This window comes from Bicyclus anynana, chromosome 20 (assembly GCF_947172395.1).
Source record: "Bicyclus anynana chromosome 20, ilBicAnyn1.1, whole genome shotgun sequence".
NCBI lineage: Eukaryota > Metazoa > Arthropoda > Insecta > Lepidoptera > Nymphalidae > Bicyclus > Bicyclus anynana.
Window position 1 is genome coordinate 10,474,861 of NC_069102.1, and position 15,427 is coordinate 10,490,287.

The 15,427-nt window shown below is 34.7% G+C and overlaps 2 protein-coding genes across 13 annotated transcripts in view; both read right to left on the bottom strand.

Moving 5' to 3' along the window:
- Positions 1 to 573: 573 nt before the first annotated feature.
- Positions 574 to 1,641, bottom strand: LOC128199203 (uncharacterized). The gene is made up of 3 exons (XM_052887646.1): positions 1,434 to 1,641; positions 1,062 to 1,223; positions 574 to 972 (listed from the first exon to the last, which is right to left on the bottom strand). Exons 1-3 carry the CDS (start codon positions 1,541 to 1,543, stop codon positions 798 to 800), a joined length of 447 nt encoding a protein of 148 aa, XP_052743606.1. The 5' UTR covers positions 1,544 to 1,641; the 3' UTR covers positions 574 to 797.
- A 2,263-nt stretch (positions 1,642 to 3,904) lies between these two features.
- LOC112058009 (protein disabled) overlaps positions 3,905 to 15,427 on the bottom strand; it is a 34,074-nt gene continuing 22,551 nt past the window's right edge. For 11 of the 12 annotated variants that reach the window (XM_024098661.2, XM_052887648.1, XM_052887647.1 and 8 more), the window contains 7 exons: positions 14,735 to 14,854; positions 14,554 to 14,653; positions 14,072 to 14,440; positions 12,809 to 12,882; positions 11,410 to 11,491; positions 10,273 to 10,731; positions 3,905 to 9,264 (listed from right to left, as the gene is read on the bottom strand). In XM_024098661.2, the coding sequence (XP_023954429.2) occupies positions 8,877 to 9,264; positions 10,273 to 10,731; positions 11,410 to 11,491; positions 12,809 to 12,882; positions 14,072 to 14,440; positions 14,554 to 14,653; positions 14,735 to 14,854 (1,592 nt within the window). In that variant the 3' untranslated portion in view covers positions 3,905 to 8,876. The remainder of the gene's footprint in view (positions 9,265 to 10,272; positions 10,732 to 11,409; positions 11,492 to 12,808; positions 12,883 to 14,071; positions 14,441 to 14,553; positions 14,654 to 14,734; positions 14,855 to 15,427) is intronic. The other variant, XM_052887649.1, reaches the window with a different exon arrangement.

Consider the following 15,427-nt stretch of genomic DNA (forward strand, 5'->3'; position numbering starts at 1 on the left):
GGTACAGTAACAGGTGAAATCATTTTATTCCTACTAGTGTATGGGCATTTAATTTCTATGATGGTCTCATTACCTAGTAGACCATCAGTAGTAGCTCCTAAATAGGGCCTTTCCTTATTTATAAACAGGCCACATGGTTCAATTTTGACATCATACTTTTTTACATATTCCTTTAATGCAACTGACTCATTCAAAATGCCATGAGTTGTTGCCCTTGATTTGAAATTTCTTTTGTTTAAAATTATTTTACTAAAACCTGGCTTTGAGGAGTCTCTTAAATGGCAAACTGTGTAAAACTTGCTTGCAGTAATCCTATATTTTCTCTCTTCATGCCACAATGAAGATTCTTTTTGTCTTGTATTTTTTTCAATATTATTAATAGTAAAATTGGTGACATGTAACAAATTTAACTTTTCCAGCAATTCATCTTCTGGATTTTTGGATGTATATGCATGATCCCATACAATAGCGTAAGGATTTGCTGGTTCAAACAACTGTTTGAAAGGCATTGTCGAATTTGGAAAATTTAAAATAAGGCTACGAAATTTTGTATTGTAATTTTCTTTACAAATATTTTGAACTGGGTAAGGGGTAAATTTTTTAGCTGGCTTCTTTTTTGGTAACTTATGAGCTACTAATGGAGATGCCGTAAAGGGCCCTTTAGGGACATGAAATGTCTGCAGTTGATGTAGCAATATAATCTTGTCCCTAACCATGTGTGCGATACCATGTAAAAGTACACCAACATGCTTGCACTTTGCCTCAACACCACTTCCTGCAGGATATTCACAGTGAGATTATTGTGGAGTTCCATTTTGGTGTAACTTCACATGGACTTCATACTGTAGAGCTTTCATGGTTTTTTTACAGACTCCTTTAATAATTGTGGCGTCACCTACATTTGAAGCTCTCGCAAAGATGAGGTATCTGGACTCATATAATGTTTTAGCTTCATCCAGTTTTTTATTAATACTGTAATAAGATTAAGCAAATATTAGTTGTTGGTTTTCAAGCATAAATATATTAATATCTAGGTAAGTACAAAAAAATACACTACTCACAAGCAAAAGTATTGCCTTATATGCAATTCATTTAGTGGTGGCAACATAGTATTACTATTAATATCCCAATATGTGTTGGCATCAGGAACTTGCATTGAAGGATCATCGTTTTCTGGAATGGCAGTATTCCCAAAATTAAAATTTTGGTCATACAGTTCCAATCTGCAAGAAAAATATTACAAAATTAGACAACCATGAAATTTAGATAGGTACTTAAACAAACCTTAACATACATACATTTTATACATTAACATACACTTTATTCATTTTTAAACAAATATAAGTCAAAACAGAACGCATATTTCTAACAATAACTACTTGGAATCACATATTTCTTTAATAAACTCGTAGTGAAAAGTTTTAAGGTTATACCTTTCAACAAGATCTGCTTTCTTTCCTTTAAGCGATGCACCTCGTTTTTTCAATTCCGCCTTTAGTTCACATATCCGCCATGTCAAATACGTTTGTTTTAAAGCGTCCATCGTAGTAACTTGTTGAAAAAAAAAAGCTCGAAATAAACACAGGAATTCAAAACAACTTTGACAGGTTAAAGCTATGCTAGCGCCATCTGCTAAAAGTTTTTAGCGGCCAACCCCATTGACTCAGGTGTGGTGTGGTGGTATTATTCCCAATATTTTATTTTATAATTTTCTTTTATTGTAGCACTATTTTTTTGTAAAACCATCTACAGTACAAACCTAACTAATAGGATAATATTTTCAGAAGACCATTGACATTAAGATAACGAGTAATGACCTCATTACAAATGTAAATCTACTTACTATATGGAATTGGAAGTAATAAAGAAAAAAAAACATTGCGTTGTTACAATTTTATTAACTTTTAAGTATTTTACACAACACAACAGATTTAGATACGTGAATAGCATGGCCAGAAAAATAAAAAAATACGCCACGCCAAGATGAAAAAATAAAGGATTTTTCTATACTATAGCTTTATTCTTCTGTAGATAAGAGGTAAAAAATTACTCTTTATTGCAAAGGTATTTAATTTCTTCATAAAGCGTCGTAAGGTACAGACTGATAAAAAGTGCTTGGCGCCTCCAATCCAGTTTTTCACACTTCTGGTCAACCTATAAATGGAATGGACCATAAAATACTTTTGATACTGCGCTCGAGGGAGTAGTTACATTAGATCAAATTGATTTTTTGCATGTCAATAATAATTTGCATGTCAATAATAATTTATTTTATGTACAAAAATACATACGAGGCTGACAAATATTGTTATATTATATTTAAAGTTACGGCCAATCATAGGACTTCATTTTTTAATTAAATAAGTCTACCGCTGACATTTGTTTAATTATTTGTGGAATGTGTATGAAGTCAGAGTTAGGCTAGTAGACTGAAAACGCCCGTCAAATTTTATAAACATGCGTTTTCATGATTTGTTTAATATTTTGTTTTGGTTTGTGAATACATTACTTTACTACCTATATTTTAAGTATTAAACTCGGATAATTGCACTATAATTTTGAGAATTTACACTATGACAAGGTTTCTTATTATAAAAAATAAGAAACCTTGTCATAGTGCATAAACTATGAAGAGACTGCTAAAAAGTAAAAAAGTACCAGTTGAGTCCTCAATTCAGGTTTTTTATTTATTTTTGTCCTGGCTATGCAACCGTTACTGTTTGGTTAAATATTTTGTATAAAACAAGTTTTTTGACACACTAGATGGCGCTGTTTCAATTTCTAAGGAATTGAAACAGCGCCATCTAGTGGCACTAGTGCACAACTGTTTCAATTCCATATAAATTAGCGTTTACGTTTACGCGACCGTTACAATAATTATGAAAACATTGACAACTGCCACTAGGCAGTTATGCACTCTGAAATGTAAAAAGTCCGGGATTGGAGGCACCACAAGTACTTTTTATTAGTCTGTGCCGCATACAGACATACTCGTCAAGGGTCCTTTGTTTGCTAGTGGAAGAAATTAGTTTTATTTCCATTTTAGGGCGTGGTTATTTTTGTCAGGTTATCTTACGTACCAACTTTTTCTCTGTCTCTCATAATCGTTCAATCATTAAATCGTGTTTATGTGAAGATATCATCGACCTCCTATTAAAAAGTGGATGCACAATCAGCGACCAAAAACAGCCTCACTCAATGAATCTCAAACACAACTTCTTGGCACTCAATTCAAGTAATCGCATTTACAAATTCAACCTTAAACCATAGATATTAGATTTCTTAAAGTCATCCTTAAAGTTGAATTTCACTGAATTTGGGTTTTAATTGAATAGGTATAATTAATTAATAATAATAATATAGGTAGGTATAATTTTCTTTACCAATAATTCTAAAACTGTCAAAGTAAAAATGGTCAGTTTTAAGTGATATTAGGTAAGATTTATTTAATATTCGTAGTTAAGGCGGCCAACTTTCTGAAAATTGAATGCGGGACTTTTTGTGGATAGATATGGAGTTTAGTCGGTTCAAGATACTTACCTAACAAAATTACATAAAAACAAAAATCAAAACAATTATATCACCTGCGCGCGCGCCTCTCACTCTTACGCCTAATGAGAAAAAGAGAGAAGGTAGGTGCGCGCGTGCGGGTGTTGTGTATGTGTGTGAGGTAGAAAATGGGGGACATGCGGGACGCATCCAACGTTTTACGGGACTATTTTACTAATTATTTCAAAGCGGGATTACATCTAGCATTACGGGACGGTCCCGCAGAATACGGGAAGATTGGCCGCCTTAAGTTAAGTCTCTATCCTCTGTCTCCCACACCCTGCACGGTCATTGACTCAAGTTAAGTGCCTATGACATTTGGAAGAGGTCATTTAATCTGTGATCAAAAACATAGTATTATTTAAATTAAGTTTTTAATAATTTTATTGAAATACATTTTACATCATAAAGTAGATCCGGTGATCATTGTTATTAAAGATAATAAAATTTATCACAGAAAAAAAATTGAAAATTTTATCATTTATTTTCTCAGACCAATTATAGAAGGGCCTGTATCGCACTCATAGTCACGAACAAAATTGTCTGTCATTTTCTGAAGAAAACGAGCTTGATATATCTTATACTAAACTAGAAGTTTATGCCCGTTTTTTACACAATTCAATTACACAAAAAAGTATTTTTACGGAGCTCTTTAACCGACGAACACGATTACAACTATTTAACATCGATATTATAGAGACAGTTTTTATAATCGCATTAGATCGTTGATCATATACTTTGACAGAAAAGTAAAGTCTAGCGAGGCAGGTCCTATACAATAATTGGTCTGAGTTTATTTTATATACAGAGAAAAATTAATTACATAATATATATGTAGTGGAGTATATATTATAACTTAAGACTGGTATTTCATACATCACATTTCTATTTAAAAAATAATTAACTAATAGTATTTTAATGAAATACATAATAAATTTTAAATATAAATTGAATAACATTATGACAACTAAAAAACATACAATTCAGATTTTACAGATGGATACAGTTTAATTCATGACATAAATACAATAATGATTCTTTTAGCTATTGTCCGTGAAAATCCGGGAAAAAAACATTTACTGAACATTTTAGAGCTATAGGGGATGCTCTGGTTTCAAAGTGTACCCCACAAAGCATAAAGAGGGCCCCAGGCTATAGGGCGTTTTCCCTTCGGTTGTCGGTTATTCGCAGATATAATAGTAATATAGATAACAACCAAGCGAATATTTAATTTAACTATAAATCAATTAAAAACTCAGTCATTAGTTTATAATATGCCAGCATACGAAAAACATTTAGTTAAATACAAATTATTTATAATTTAACAATTCATGATTTGTGCCCCAAAAATAAATGTAGTATTACAAAATAATGTCTTCCTTTTAGATTTCGCCTTTTTCTACATATATAAACGAAAAGACGTCAAAATTACTACAAAAATTGATTTTGATAATAATATTAACTAGCGGACGCCCGCGATTTCATCCGCGTGAAACCCTACCTCCCCTAAGTATCCTATGTCCGTCTCCTGGTTCTAAGCTATCTCTCCACCAATTTTCAGCAAAATGGGTCCAGCCGTTCTTGAGTTATAAATGACTTCTTTTATATATATACACGAGTAGATGGTATGGATTTCACGAAATAAAGTATTCTAATGCTCCATTTATTCTTTTAGTGTAGTGAAATAAGTGAGAATTTTTAAATTACTACTATTTACAGGCACGCTGTCATATCGCTCTTAGGGTCGGTGCATACTTGGCGTCTTGGCGAGGTGATTGGTTACTATCAAACTATTTTATTTGAAACTACTGGCATTGAAATATAGTGGAAAATCAATTGTCGCCTAAGCCCTTGTAATTTCTTAGGGTTTAGTTAGTTGCTTGTGCCCGTAGATATGTGTCGACCCTAACAAACAATCATTATAAAATTTTGTTTTTAAATAGGTAATAAATAATAACATAGTTCATGAAATTGAAACCCCAATTCACCTTACTTCCATAAAAATATGTATTATCAATAATTGTGGTACAGAATATATTATAGTTGTATAGTTTACTAATAATATATTGTATAATACATAGTATATAAGATTACTTGGAGTTTTATATAATAGTTTTCTTCAATAATTATCCAAATAATTATTGATTTAAACATAAATAAATAAAAAACTAAATCATAGTATAAAAAAGAATATTTAAAAAATTCCAATACACAGTTATTTTAAACAAAAAATACGTAAATTAATAACCGTTGGAAAATATAATTGTGAGTAATACAAGTAGGTAATTTTGTCTTATAATTTAAACTATCGTGAATGTTATTCAAATTAATTTATTATGAAACACGGCTAAAACTGATGAAATACAACGTCGGAGTATGCCCGACTAATTTCGAATCCATATGAGGTCCATAGTCAGGTCATGAGCTGGTTCTTGCAACGCGCATCGCGCGCGCGCGTTATTGCAACTAGCTCATGACTAAGGGCCCGGTATGGGTTCGAAACTAATCGGGCATACTTTGAGGTTGTACTACGTGAGTTTTAGCCGAATTTCATAATAAATTAAATACTTTATTTAAATAATCATACATATTCTTTGTATAAAGTATGGTAACTTTTATGACTGACTGACTCACTTACTGAAATCACTAAATAACAGGGATGAGTGCTTCTAATTCGTATCTTAGATTATATTTTAATTTAAAGTTATACTTGTATTGGCCGCAACAAAATGTCTGCCAAACACTGCACTACTCCCATAACAAAAATTATGAAAATATTATATAGAAACTGTACAAAACATAGCAGTTGATAAGGTACAATAACTATTCTAAAACAGACCCCTTGTATTAACAACAATTCGAAACAATTACTTACGGCATACAATAAAGTCATCAGAAATCATTGACCTCTTATAATAATAGGACGCACAATCATGTAGGAAATGTCACTTAAAAACTGGCCAATTTTGCTTTGACAGTTTTAGAATTATTGGTAAAGAAAATTATTAAATTAAAGGCCTTTAAATATAGTCCAATATTAGATAAAATCCCAAATTCAGAGCAAATTCAACCTTAAGGATTGAGTTCAAGGTTGAATTTGCAAATGCGATTACTTGAATTGAGTGCCAAGAAGTTGTGTTTGGCACTCATTGAGTGGGGACGTCTTTTGGTCGCTGATTGTGCATCTACTTTTTAATAGGAGATCGATGTCAGAATTACAAAAAAGAAAATAATAAAAATAACGTAACGAGAAACACTTAGAACAAATATTTGTGTTTTAACTAAAGGAAGGCCAGCACAGCAGAAACTAACTGTTAATTTTTCAAGACATATCAACCTGTCACAGATGAATGATAAACGGCTTTCTATGCCACACGCTCGCTCACATATCATTCTAAATTAAAAAAAAACTCATTTAGTTTAACATACAAAATCTAATCGATTCCTTGAGTCAGTTTAGTATTTTAACAAATAACTTAAGTAAAAGTTTTAATTTCTACACAGTTTGTACAGCTTCTATTGAAATCATACAACTTAATATATTACAATAATAAATTTCATAATAAATAAATCACTTAAATCTTAATCTTAAAGGTAGTTAGTGAATTAAAATGTATGGTTTAATATACTGAGATCCTTAAAAATATACCCTAGTCTTCTTTAATTAAGGTTCATAATTTAATGGCAAAATTAATAACTAGGCGTAAAGAAAACAGACGTACACGCAAATTCATATAAAAGAAAAACTACATACAACATAGCGAGTATTTTGTAGGCATTAGATAACATATTACGAGTATACCTAATTATACACGACAAAACAACTATACATTATATTACGATTATCATGGTAAAAACAATAAATAAATTATTTTAACAAGCGTTTTTTTTTTTTCAAAATTATATTATTATAATTTGACTTCATTCGTACAAATATATTTCAATCGGTGTGATTGAATTTCATTGGACATTCATTCCTTATAAAACTAGGTATATTAAGTTGCGTCTGAACCGATATATGTGTATATTTTTAAAACCCAGGTTCCCGGGAAGTCAAATAATTCAAAGTGAAACAAGCCGTATTTTCAAGATATCTTAGGTAAGGCTCTTTTGCTAACAGTACTCGACTTTTTGTTTGTAATGTATTCTGTCGCCGACATTTGTCTTCCTAATCGTCTCGAAATAGTCTCGCGTATTTTAGGCCTACAGATAAAGAGTCAACAAATAAATATAACCTAACAAAAAAAAAGTAATGATAGTGGTAATTCCAAAAATGGTAATTCGGTGTTCAAGAAGGATAAAGTTAACCAATCTTTTTTTACACCGCAACTTCGGAAACCAAAAAACAAATAACATATCTAAATGACTTCAGATCCAATCATTTCTGAAAGCGACCTATACGATTTGTCGATTAGTTTATTTACATCAACAAATAATTTGTCCGTCAAACAAAACAAGTGTTATTGATACACTTACTTTGACGGGGAGGTCTCTTTCGACATCCAAATCTCTAAGTTACAAATTACGAGTTTCCTGCATTCTTATATCCAGATTCTCCCATTTTTTTTAAGGATGGAAGGTACAACGACTTCCTTTTAAAACATATAAAGGTCTACTTTGAGATTCCATTTAACACACTCAAAATAATTTATATTATAACTATAAAACGAATTCGTCATTTTATCAACTAAAAAATAATTTGTCATATTTAATATTTGATTATTCGATACATCATTCGATTTTTTAAGGAATTGAAATCAATTGATTTTAGGCGCCCAAGGCAGACACATACAAATAAACGTCTATACCCACCGTATATAGAAATATAAACAACTTTAAATAGTTAAAAAAACAAAAAAACACGCTTTAGCACACACTAAAAATTCACGTAACTATTTTTTTCGTATTCCTGACAGCAAACCTTTTCATTTGATATCCATATCATGGGGGTGGTTTTCAAACAGCCAGACCGCCACTTTGGGAAGGCCGCCATATTGGATTTGTAATAATGTTTCTTAGCTAGTCACGTATTGTCATCAGAACTCAGAGCGTGTGCAAAATTTCATCCTACACGAAGACCGGGAAGTGGGTCAAATTATGATTTCATTCTTTTACAAGTGAAGCTAATATAAAGCGTATAATGACAGGAAATACAGTATAAAATACCCGAATTATCAGTTCGGACGCAACGTAACTTATCCGACGGTAACATTACAGGTCCCGGAACGCGAAATCTCCTAAACGACTCTAAAAAAACGTCGTTATCCGTATTAGGTAATATAGAAAATTCCCAAATGACATTACAAGACGAAACGGACTTTAACAGTTCATGTATTATCAAACCCTTGAAAATCCCCCGGCCAGTTCTCTCTCCGAGCGACGCGGTCAGATCCCGTGCAAGCGAAAAACGCATCACCCTCAAAAGGATCGGCTTCCCTAGAGAAAATGTTCACAGAGTCCGACTTTTTAATATGCACGGGAGCGTTTTGGGGTTTCGCCCTTAAAGGGGGCAGGTCACCCTCCTCCTCCTCCGCGATCGACGCCGTTCGCCCTCTAGGGGTAGAGATTGTGGTGAAGTCGTCCTCGAACATAGACCGGGGCGACAACGAATCGGAGTCGAATCGGAATCGTGTCGCAGGAGAGTCCCCGTCGCGCGCTCTCGCCGAACTCCCCGATAGGGGGGACGCTGTTGTGTCCTCCGTTTCAAACACGAATCTATATAGGAGGTAAGAATAGTAAAGTTGAAGTTTAGAAGCTACACTAAGGTCTTCGGAAGGTATTTTGTCCAAATCAATAATATGATAGATCAGTAACAGATATGAGATAAATATCAGAAATAAAGAAAAAAACGTTTATTTAAATCTGTGCCACTCATAACACTATTGTAGTGCCTGGTACCTCAACTACTTTAAGTAATATAAGTATCAGCCACTGCATTCTGTAAGGTTACGGCGATGTGACATCACTCATTTCTTGGGAACTACGTTGTTAGTGATATTTTAGAAATAAAGTTCAAACTCTAATAAAATTTGTTGTAGGCAAAAATTACATCAACGAGAATAAAAAAACGGAATATCATTTATCTGAACTTTGTATGAATTTATATGGAAATCTGCTGATGAAGAAACATGTCAGTGTTTCGGCACGCACAAATAAGGCTACAGTTTCCCGAAAAAAAAGCTTCTGACTTACTTAATAGACAAAGACTTGCAGAGACAAAAAAGTTTATTTTTAACAAAACCTATAATATCTATAGACTAATACCATTGACAATACATGGTGCTCGGGAATATTTCCCATAACTCTAGGGTTGTTCTTTAAGGAAAAAGAATTAAAACATATATTTAATGAACATGTGTTCTGAAATGAATATTTTCGGAGTAAAAAATATTTCTTTTGTAACTTACAAAAGTTTCCTAACTATCCTTATCACGACCTGGCCACACTTATTCATTGATAAATATCATGAAGTAGCTTACTAGTGAAGTGCGGAGTGCCACTTGCAATATCTCGTCGATATCGACAGTCTTACCACTAAGATTATGTATTTTAAAATGCAAGATAAAGGCGTGTGTTGCATGGATAGATTTTTTTAACTAGTTAAAAAAAATTAGTTATGCAGTTCGGCTACTTTAAGTGGACTTGTCTTGAAGTTATGGGAAAAACTCCCGAGCACCCTGTATATGTTATAGTTGCAATTTACTAACATTATTAATTATTTACCTGGTTCCGTCCAAAGTGGAGTATGGCGCTCGTTTCTTCACGTTCAAAGAGGGAGAATCTTGAAAGTCGTTATCGAAGGGAGACGTGTGTTCCCTCTCTCGAGGAGAGAAGTCGTTTGAGAACCGATAATCCCGCGGCCTCGTCCTCGGCTCCTCCCTCCGCCTCCGCCTCGCGTCCCGGGAATCGCGGATGCTATCACGCGGGTCCCGGGAATCGCGTCCCGAATCCCGCCCCGAATCTCGCGGATCGCGGGAATCCCTTCCGGATTCTCGTCCTGAGTCCCGCGCGTCTCGGGAATCGCGGCCCGAGTCTCGTGGATCGCGGGAGTCTCTCCCCGAGTCCCGGCCAGAATCTCGCGCCTCGCGAGAATCCCGGGATTCTCTTAACTCTCTTTCAGCTTCCCGTCGTGATGCGACCGTTGCGGACCGTCGCCCCGGCCAACCGAGTGTTGATCCATATCTGTTTACAAAGGTTTCTCTATCTTACTATATAAATGCGAAAGGTCACTCATCACGAAATCTAGAAAACCACTTGACGCATAGAGATGAAATTTGGCAGGGAGGTAGTTTACAATTAGTAGACGTCCGTTAAGAACGGATTATGCAAGAGAACCGGATTAAGGAGGTCTAAGGGCGGACTTAGCCACGGGCGTCCGCTAGTTTCATATATGTTTACTAAGAATTCTCTGATTTATATATAACAAAGATTTATCTGATTCAAATATGTTTAGAAAGATGTCTGGAATTAAACGAATTCATATTAATTTACACTTACTTTTCCACTTTCTTGGGAGGCAAAAATAGTATTTTCCAAATAATTTTTAATACATCTTGTACGCAGAGTAAACTAAATCTGATTGTATATTTGCCATTTAGAAATTCATCAATCATATCAGTTATCTCGACATACGATTTTTTTTATTTGGTACTGTTTAATTTAAACTTAAGCCTTAAGCTAACCTTAGATCTAAAGCTGCGTTAGGGATCTTGTTATAAAAGTAAACTCAATCTAACAAAGAATTTGTGTAATAACTGTTAACTTCATTATGTTTGTAAAAAGTTGATTGGTTAGATTATAAATATTATAATATCCAACAATATTATAATATCCAATATTTGTGATATAATATAAGTGTACCTCCTTTCGTTCGGATCCTCGCCTTGCCTCAGTTCGTTTCTTCGCCTAGTTTCCCTCCATCCGAGAGATCCGTAATTTCTATCTGGAATATTAAAAACATTTGTTTACTATGATTAGCAATTATCTATCTCATTAAGCAAATAATTTACATTATTCATTATAACAATATAGAAGACTAGCTGACGCCGCGCGATTTCACCCGTGTGGTTCCCGTTCCCGTAGGAAATCGGGGATAATATATAGCCTTCCTCGATAAATGGGCTAACACTGAAAGATTTTTTTAAATCAGTCCAGTAGTTCCTGAGATTAGCGCGTTCAATCAATCAATCAAACAAACAAACTCTTCAGCCTTATTATATTAGTAATACGGAAAATGTCAAATCTCTGGCCTAACATTTAATGCATTATTTTCTGAAATCTTTGCAAGACTTCCATAAGTTAAAGTCTATATTCGAGTCGGTCTAACGAAAATAAACCTAAATAGGTCTCAGACTAATTACATAAAGACCTGCCTCGTTGTTACTTTTCTGTCAAACTATATGATCATCGATCTAATGCGATTATAAAAACTGTCTCTATAGTATCGATGTTTCTTAGTTTCGTCGATTAAAGAGATCCGTAAAAATGCCTTTTAGTGTAGTTGATTGGTCTAAAAACGGTCAACAACTTTTAGTTTACTAAATAATAAATAAATAAATAAATTTTTATTAACCAAAAACAGATACAAAAACCAAGTATTTGATTGCCTGTGGTCTCCCCACTAGATTGATCTGTATCGTGGAGACCAGGTAGGTAGGATTTTCTTATGTTTTCTGTTGGACTAGGACTTAAAAATACATTAGAAAAAAGAAAAGTAAAGTAAAACAGTAAGCAGAGACGTTAGATAGGTGTGCATATTTTAGTTATTTCATATTTGCATTGACTAATTCTTCGGTGTCAGTAAAGTTAAACTTTTAAACCAATTTGTTATTGTTAGACTTGCTTGATTTACTGAGAGGTTGCAAAGATTACAGGACCTCACAACAAACTATAAGACATATTACTAAGCTCGTTTTTCACGAAAAATTACAAACTAATTTGTTTGTGGATTTGAGTGAGATACAGTCCTTATGTAATTAGTCTGAGAAATAGGTATATCTTTAAAGTGAAAGGTACCACATCACGAAATATCGAAAACAGCAAGTTGTTGAGGGTACCTATATGGGGGTAGGTTATATTTAGTAGACGTTAGCTAAGAACAGATTTTGCGATATGGTTCCAAAGGTTTAATGGTGGACGAAATCGTTCGTGTTCGCTTTTCATGCATAAAATGTTTAAACTGTAATTACGGGTGTTTTGAATTTTGAATTTTGACAATCAAAAGTGCACAAAATTTTGGAAAACGATAAATGAATCTCACCGTCTCTCCTCCACCGCTGGTCGGGCCATCGCTCGCGCGGGGACGACCGGCCCGACCCACAGCCGTCACTGTAACTATCAATATATTCCTTTTAATACTAGATTTAAAATTGAAATTTTTAATAGCAGGACGAATTGCGATCATTGAATGAACAATGGGGATGATGACTAGGTTTGAATATATTGATTTTTATGATACATTCGGGTAAAAAAGGTCAATGTTAACTAATTTATACATAAATTGTCTGGATATTTGCAAAATAAATGAGATTGTAAAATTTCAAAATCTATTATTTTTTTTTTATCGTAATTAGATGAAAATTCATACAGTTTTAGCTTCCTTACATTAAATGTGAGATTTTTTAATATAAGAACTATAAACATAAACGCACAAATAACAAAGATATTAGTAATTTTGTTTGAATGCACATATATATCTAACGATCATTACATTAAATACGACGTCATTAGTTCGTGCCATTTTGTATGGGGCGTTTTTTAGGGATCCGCGGCAGCGCCGCAAGTCTGACCCTTTAAATCCCTGTAGCTCCGAAAGTAATGATCGCAGATACCCTGTTACTTTTGAAAAATTGCTTTACTATTAGCATACTTTTAATTTATATACAATTTAAAAACTGTCATCATCCCTATTTTTTAATTGTGATACAAGAAAAATGATTATATTGCACTTTACCAGTAAGTGAAGAGTAACTGACTTGACCAGTGGTCTACGCCGTTTCGAATCGAGGTTCATAGGTGCGTCCTGCGGCTGTAGCCAAGTGGCATGTCGATTGTCTTTCTACAAACGCTAACGCTTCGGAAACTAGAAAAATGTATGGGAATGACAGATACGATCGAAAACGATCTAGTTTTCCATCGTATCTGTCATCCGTGAACTGTCGATAGCAAATGTCATTCCTATACATTTTTGAATTTTCAAGCGTTTGCGATCGTGGAAAGAGATTCGACGTGCCACTTGGCTACAGGCCCAGGGCTGTTCTATGAAATATTAAGATATTTAATAACAGTTGGGAAATTAACGATGTCCCACCACCGTGCATCGGAGAGCTCGTCCCGGTCAATATCATTAATGTTTGTTACAGTGTCAAACATTATCACCCAGGATAAACTTTGAATCTCCTTTCCCAAATATAGAGCACTGTAGCGGGCCGTTATACCTAGGCTGGTAACCATAAAGTCACGAATTCTTACAGTCTCGAAAAAAGAATTTATTAAAACTGTGGTAAACGTAATATTAACTCACTCTTCTTCGTCGTAAGAATGCCGTGGTTTTCTATGGCGATCAATGTCTCTATAATCCTTTGATCTATCTCTACTCCTCGTATCTCTATAATCTCTTTCTCTACTATAATTCCTGTCTCTACTCCATGTATCTTTGTCTCTGTCTCGCCTTCGGTCCCGCCTGTCTCTGCTTTCTCTATGGTCCCTGTGATCTCGCTCTTTGCTGACTTCACGCCTGTCTCTACCGCTGCCGGAGTCTCTTCTGTCTCTAGCCGACTCCCTTCCGTCTCTGTTTAAATCTCTATCTCGACTGCCACGTTTGTCTCTAATTTTCTCCTTCTCTCTTCCACTGCCCGAGTCGAGACATTCTCTAGAGCCCGATGAATTGTGTCTGTAACCAATGAGAGTTTTGTAGAATATCACAAACAAAATTGTCATAGTTTTTGCTGTATTAAGGTTAACTAAATTAAGTAAGTAAGCCTTAATACCTCCACGGAAAATTACCTTGAGTCGCGATCTCGGTGTGAAGGAGGTCGCGCCAGCCTTGCGATTGGTGGCTCCTCATCCCACGGTGACACGTCTCGAGACGATGACGATGTTTGTACTGAATTAAAAAGAAACTTAAGTCAGCTTTCTGAATATGGATATACCTACTCCGTTTCTTCGTACATAAACTAACACTAACCAGAAGGTCCCCTATTGTGCGTGCGTCGACGTCTCTGACGCGGTTCCGATTCTCTTGAATCGGACGACCAGCCTTCGGTCCAGCCGAGTCTAGTCAGCCCGCCCACGGCAAGCACTGGACCTAAAATATATAAAATAGGTGTATTATAAAAACTCATATTATGAGACCGTATTATGGATTCACCGTGCGGGTGCCGGGTCCATCGCGTGGTAGAGAGAAAAACTCCGAGCAGAGTCCTGAACTTGTGACTACAGGATTTAGGAAGGAATTCCTTGACGATCGATCAACACTCCCTTCCTCCGCTCCTGTTGTTCTCCCTGCCTAGCCAAATTTGGTAAGATACTATTAGAGCAGCTTTGGATACTAGTTCTAATATAGAACTTCTAAAGAGACCAAGGTCTTTAAGCAAGTTATGGAGAGATTTTACTGGTAATCCTCTCGCACCTACTTCTACGGCGTAAAGACTGACTATTTAGCCATTTTTAGTTAGTTTATAATATTTTTTCACTTTTAGACTGTGGTCCTTTGGAAAGTTAGTCTCCCACGGTACAGTAAGCTCAACAAGTACTATACGCTTAGTTTGTTTGGAAAAAAGGAAAATGTTTGGTCTAGATCTTGAAATAGCAACATTTTTCATGATTTATTCTACTAATTGTTTATTTGAGGTCTATGATTTAATGGCAACTTCAAGCA